Source organism: Mauremys reevesii, linkage group 10 (assembly GCF_016161935.1).
Source record: "Mauremys reevesii isolate NIE-2019 linkage group 10, ASM1616193v1, whole genome shotgun sequence".
Classification (NCBI taxonomy): Eukaryota; Metazoa; Chordata; order Testudines; family Geoemydidae; genus Mauremys; species Mauremys reevesii.
Window position 1 is genome coordinate 34,676,705 of NC_052632.1, and position 6,784 is coordinate 34,683,488.

At 37.8% G+C, this 6,784-nt stretch overlaps 1 protein-coding gene across 2 annotated transcripts in view; it reads right to left on the bottom strand.

Moving 5' to 3' along the window:
* CHRNB4 (cholinergic receptor nicotinic beta 4 subunit) overlaps positions 1-6,394 on the bottom strand; it is a 31,263-nt gene extending 24,869 nt beyond the window's left edge. The window contains exons 1-3 of one of the 2 annotated variants that reach the window (XM_039493357.1): positions 4,872-4,972; positions 4,688-4,761; positions 1,283-1,397 (exon numbers count right to left, since the gene is read on the bottom strand). Coding sequence is in view for 1 of the 2 variants with exons in the window: in XM_039493356.1 (XP_039349290.1) it covers positions 6,246-6,300 (55 nt within the window). In the remaining variant the exon portion in view is untranslated. Of the gene's footprint in view, positions 1-1,282; positions 1,398-4,687; positions 4,762-4,871; positions 4,973-6,245 lie in introns of those variants that run through there. The other variant, XM_039493356.1, reaches the window with a different exon arrangement.
* Positions 6,395-6,784: the final 390 nt, after the last annotated feature.

Below are 6,784 nucleotides of genomic sequence, written 5' to 3' on the forward strand. Positions count from 1 at the left end.
GTCAATAGTGTTGACAGCAACAAGGTGTTTCATACAGGCACTACAATTTTCACTCTCTAAAAATTCAGTGAAAAGTTGGTGTCTTCATCAAGGAGGATTTTTTTTCCACAGAGCCCTAAGAAAAAGAAATTATACCTCCTTTGGTGATCTGTGTAGCCTCTGGTGATTTAAAGGTGTAATAGTGATAAAAAGACAAGATGCCAAATTATCTTCACATTTATGTCGTTGCTACCACATTGAAGATGTACCATTGTAAGTGAGAGGACAGTTTGGGACATGTGGGTACGTAAGTTAGGGCTCACATATAGGTCATGGATTTGACATGGTAGTCACTACAATCGGGTGATGGGATGTTCAAGAGCCAACTTGAGTATCCACCTGCAGCGTGTTAACAATGTGGACAATTTATTAATCTTTATATTGGGCTCACAGTATGCCTGAACTAGGAATGCCATATAAGAACACTTTTGAACATGTCCATTTGGTTAGGAGAACCAGCTTAGACCTGAATTCAAGGCAGATGCAATATACTGCAATATACTGCATAGGATCTTCAAGATCATTGAAAAAAAGTGGAGATTTCACCTACCCTTTAGAAACAGCTCTGCTTGTCATTTAACATCTTGCTTACTTTATGAACTAGAAGTGCCACTTTGAGATGATGTCTGTTGCAATGACCACTCAGTGTGTGTTCTGTAGCTCTCCAGCTCTGAAAATACTGTCATAACAAGAGACAACCATGTGATCAGTTCCCAAAAGTGATCAAAATAATTCAGACTGAATTGCTCAGGTCAAGAACTTCCAGACAAGTAGCAGCCAGGTGGGAAAAGATTTTTATTTACTGTTGAGTTATTACTTTGTATGTCATGGTATCCATTTCTACAAAAATGTATATGATAAGAGTAACAGTCATTCAAAATGTTTCACAAGACCTTATTATCTAATGCAGATGGTAAAAAGCTGAGTTAGCAGTTCATTCCTGTGTCTGTCTCTTTAGACGCAGTCACAGCAGCAACAGTAACAAATGTAAGCCCTATACTATTTCACCAAAATGGAAAACTGAAAACATACATCAAAATTGGTAGCATGCTGCCCTTTCATCCGTTACTCCAGTGCATGCTGGGACAGCTTCAAATGGGTAGGGAAAGAGTGTGATTTGTTCTCATCCAGAAGAGCCTTGATGTTCCACTGCTGTTCTTAAGGAACTCACATTATAACATGCAATAGTAAAGCCGTTTTTTCTTGTTCATTACTGTTAATGAACTATTACATATAACATCACCTCTTTGGCAACAAACCACAATTCTCTCCTTTCTTCTTGTGGAAGTGATGGGCCGGTACCACTGGTGTTTCTCTTCCCTAGGGCTGAGTTACATATTCTGGCAATTGACTGCTATCTGGGTAGACACAGAATAATAAAGTTAATGAAGAAGATGATGATCATACCTAGCCTTTCTACAGCACGTTTCAGTTGAGTGAAACTCCCATTGATTTCAGTGAGAATTACACTGAAATGACACACTCAAGGTCAAAGAGAGTCAGTAACAGAACAAAAGCCAACATACTATCTGGAATTAGGCACAGGATCCTTGACACTCCTCCCACCTACTCTTCCCCTGTCAACTCTAACCCCTAGCTCATGCTCCAGCTTGGGAATGGTACAGAAAAGTATCATTTTCTTTTGAATGTCATAAAGTTTGTTCAGTTTGCCTCCTTTCCTCATTATTAATAGCTGCCTGTTCCTAACTGCTGATAGTCACAAAGCCCTGCAGTGAAAAATTCCACCAGGTTTATTGTACTGTGATTAATTTTACAGCAGGGATGCTTTCAGGGTAATTTTTCTGTTATGCAAATGTTGTGTTTGGTGTTTTTTCTAATATGTTATGGACATGAAAGGCCAGATTCTGCCCTTCAGTAAGGCCCCTGAGCTTCTCTGACACTACAACAGAGCTGTAAAGCTGCACTAAACTGGCAGCTGAAATTTCTCTGAAATAGCTGCCTTTGCATCAGCCCCCTCAGACTGCCAGCTGGTGTAGGGGGTGGGCTCAGAATATGAGGCTAGAGTGCCGATCCTCAGCCAGTGTAATTGAGACTGCTCTAAGCTACACGAGGGCCAGACTGGTCCCTAGCTGCCCCAGCAATTGGTAAGCACATGAGTGGCTTTAAGCCACCTTGCTCCCTCTCCTCATCCTCTGCTCTGGAGCTGCTGAGGATCTAATCCAAAGAATATAGCATTCCACTACCTTATGCCTAGAATTGCCACTCGGTGAGGTTTTGTAATGAGACAGAAAACCAACGGGGTTACTACAAGTTCAGAAAGGGAAGTTCTTTCAGTGGCACCATTCAGCTTTTTCCACCCCAAGACTCATTTGAGAGTCACAAAGCACTTAGCTAGCTTTTCTTTTTCTGTATTCGATGAAGTTGGTGAAATTCAGTTCAAATACATCAGTGGGATTTAAGTGCATATTTAAACTAAGCATGCATTTGAGTTTTTTGCTGAATCAGCATCTCACCTGACCTACAGCACCCTTGCTGCCTCTGTCCAGGGCCTCTCTTGAGCAAAGGCTATCAGTTGTGTGGTGGATACATGGTAGGAGAAGACTGCCATATTTATTTTGAACAGTCATGGCTTGAACCCAGGGCTCTATTCTTGAAATACACTAACCTACCGATGTTAACATGTGTATTAGCATCAGCCATAAAGACTGTGGGCTTTTGGTCCATCAGAAGCAGCAGGGCAGCATGGATAGATTATAGTGAGGCTGTTCTATTTCCTAGGAATCCAAGCAACTCTAATATGTTACAGTGGAGGCTGTCTCTTTGTGCCAGATGACCTTCTCCCATTGATGTCAGTGGTGCAGGATTGCACCAGAATACTGTACAAAGTGGATGCTTTATGTTGCAACTTTTGTTATTTCCTCGTAGGCTCCAGAAAGAGAATTGTAATGTCCACATCTGAAATCACTATTCAGATATAACACCCCTGATCACTCCCTTCTCACAAGTCTTTCTGTGAGCATGGATTTTAGACAATCTTCAGTTAGAATATCTTGAAACCTGTGTTTTCTTTCTCCCATAATGGTTCTTATGAGATGAACCACCAGAAAAAATAAGATAACTGTAGCTCTGCACATCAGAACAGAGTCCACAAAAATGTTCCAAACTATTTGAAAAGTTTTTCAGACCAATGCGTGTGAGTGGCTGTTTTTGTTCTGTTTTCGGTCAAAAACCAGAGTACCATATGAGATTTTAATACCATATTCATACTAGCTGTGGCATTTCTAAATCCAAATCTGTCTCATCAAAGGCCTAACAAGATAGAATTGTGCTGATCCATGCTGAACTCTGGGCTTGCTTTCTTTTCTTTTCTTTTCTATTATATCTTCTCACTACCATAGAGTAAAAATATTTATATAGTGAAGAAAGTGAGAAATACTACAGACCCAGAGTGATTAATTTTAATTGTGTGTTTATTAGAGGTGATGTCTTGTGGTTGAAAAGAGTATTTCTGTTTAAACACAAAGATAATATTTTAAAATCAGTGAGGTAATTTCAATGTATAAATAGTCTCAGCAACAAACCCAGTGCTCTAGCTTCTTTGCATAAGAAAGCCAGATAGAAATTGAGTGCAGTTTGGTATGAATTAAATGGAGCTGAGTGACCTCTGCTAACAAATTTCAGTGCTTATATCTTTGTTAATTCACGATATTAGTGTTTACACCCATCTGAGATTATTCTAGCAAATGAGTTTACTCCTTGCAATATCTGTTCAAATGGCCAATGGTAAATGAATACTGCAGAATATTTTCAAAAGGTAAATTTTGAATTTGTGTTCATGAGTATTCTCCATTGGAAATCTGATTCTAAAAACCTCATCTGCTTCCAAGTGGGAAACCAAAACGTCCCATGGGACTTGAGTCCAACCAGAACAGCTCATAGTTGGAATATCAAATATTTGCAATGAATTGTTCACAAATAAGTTACAGGCTAAGAATTATTTTGAGAAATTCTTACGCAAATATTTTCAAATAATGAGTACATTTAAGAAACTATCAGCTGTTCCTGGGCAAGTCACAAGCAAGGTAACGAGAAGGAACTTTTTGAATACATTATTCTTCTGAATTATCCGTTCACGTCTAGCTTTAAATGACAATTCATCATCATTCAGATGCACAGATAGGATGCCACTAGATGTCACCAGTGCATTGACTTAAAGATTCCAGGATCAAACTATGTCTGCAAATAGTGTCTAAAAATTATTTTTGTTGCTGAGCTGTTTTTATAATCTACTTTCTGTTTGCCAAACTACATATTAATTAGATGGTGCCTAATGAAAACAAAGTAGCCAAGTGGACAAGGTCCTATATATTTCACAATGTCAGTGGCAATGTATTTCAAAGCTAGTTTTTTTTAAGTGCTTCTTTACTTGACAAAATGTTTTCCAAATGGCAGTAACCAACAAAAATGTTGCATTTGAGTAGACAGATGCTTTTAGAGAAATGATTGTAACAAGAATAATCAAGCAGCTCTAATTAGGAGATGGACATATTTTTTTCACATATTGAACACAGAAATGGGAAAAACAGCTAGGGCCAGATCCGCAGCTGGTGTAAATTGTCATAACAGCAGTGGACATGCTATGGTACAATGAAAGAAAACCCAAACTGGTATGTAATTTACAGTATACCTTTCAGCTGCAACGTTGTTTCCCACAGCTCATTTGCTACGACAAATTCCTTCCATGATATTTTGCATTTCATACTAAAAGAAACAAAATCATACGTTTTATTAAAGCATCAGTGTAAAGTTTCTTTTTTACACAATCGAGTAATTAATTAATAATGCAAAATTAGATTGAAATAGCTACTCACCACCTTCAACAGCTGGTCACTTTGAGAACATGACAACAAACGTGTTGGATCGATTTCCACAGAATGAAGTAAGGAGTAAAGTTGGCAGCTACAGCTGAGTGCGCTGTGAATACCTTCTAAACGGCAAAACTAAACATAAATCACATTTCCTTTGTTTTCCTGACTTTTAAGACCTTTTAACAAATGTTGAGTCATGTTTAGAAATGGCATGTTGTTCCATGAGTAGAGTAACTTCTTTTGTTTTTCTTTCCTTCCCCCTGCAAAATGACTAAATGGACCATGGTAACTTGCCAGATTCTCTCCTACTGTCAGGGAAGAGAAATAACAATGTTCCATTGTCTCCTCGTACATTATTTACTGATATTGTTATTACTTCTCAAAATATTCTATGTAAAATTATTTATTTATGTAAAATCCATTGCCGTTGCAATATGCTGCATTATAGTGTGGTATAGTATTAATGCTGGTTGTTCCAATACAGAGTAGCATCTACTGGAGCCTCGTTTTAAAGTTTGTTTTAATTTCCAATAAAAAATTAATGCAATGCAATAGCAAATATTTACAGGGATCAAAGCTTGTCTTAATTTCTTTTTTTGTTAAATCTAAACTAGGCCTCACTCTTCAAATATTATGTTTCAAAACAGTTTTTTTTAAAACTACATTTTAAGAATAAAGTAAGAAAATGCTGGGTGCAGAAATAACAATGATCATAAGGGAAGGTTAGTCATTTGGGAAGCAGACTTTCATATCTACCATCACCACTAAACTAATGCTCTTGCCTGATTTTTGTGTATGGCTGTGTGCTGGCTAATTTCTGTATATAAAAATACTGGTAGGCTATACTAAATGTTCTTAGTATAAGATTGACTGCGTTAACATATATTTACATAAACTTAATTGAAACAATATTTAAATACTGTTAATCAAGTACTTAGGTAACAAGAACTTTGGGAAAAAAAACAAATCAGAAAGCATAAGGAAATATTTGCCTTGTAATTGTAGAATCAGGTGTGGGATACATTATTTTAAGCCACGCTTCTCTCCTTACTATTCAGTCACTCTAAACACATCCCCATCACTATCACAGATGATCCAGACAGCGTCTACAGCAATATTCTTCCGTGATCATAGTTTCTTACTGACTTTGGCTTTTATTGAGTTATGTTAAATCCAGGTTACCATTGCTATATCCTGGTTTCATTAATACCACACAAGATAAAAACAGCACTAAAATAACAGATTTAATGCATCTTTCTACAGACTGTAAACTATCCCCCTGGAAGTTAGAGGCATTTTGAAATCAATAACCCCATTGCTCCCTCCTCTTCCCTGAATGTCACAATTGTTCTACAAACTCTCCAAAAAGACACTCACCGTTAAAAGAAAAAGAAACCACTACAAAGAGAAAGAACCTGTGTGTATTCCTCATGGCAATAACAAGAGGTTGTGAATTACTGTTCTTCAATCGAGACTGCTGAGGATAGGCGCAGCTGTCCGTGTTGCACAGGCATGAGAGAGAAAAGCAAACCTGAGCCTGGGAGATATTAAATTGCTGGAAAGAGAGAGACAGTAGGACCCAGCAGATCTCTCATCTGCAAAGTGGAGTTTTCATGAGCATGGGGATCCCTCCCCCTTTGCAATTGTTTAAAGAACCAGAGCAAGAGTAAAAGCATGTGAAAAGAAGAAACAGAATGTGCTAATATGAAATAAGCAAGAGGGGATTATAACGGCCAGTAAATAAACAAGGTCTGTAATATATAATAGCAAGAATTATGCATTTGTCTAACATTTAAATGGCTTTCTCATTAGTGGATGCATTGGAGCTGGCAGGGGTGGCTGGCTCAGAAAGAGCTAGAGATAACTGTGTTCCAGAAGCCCAGCTAATGAAACTCACATAAGTGAATTATGGCCCA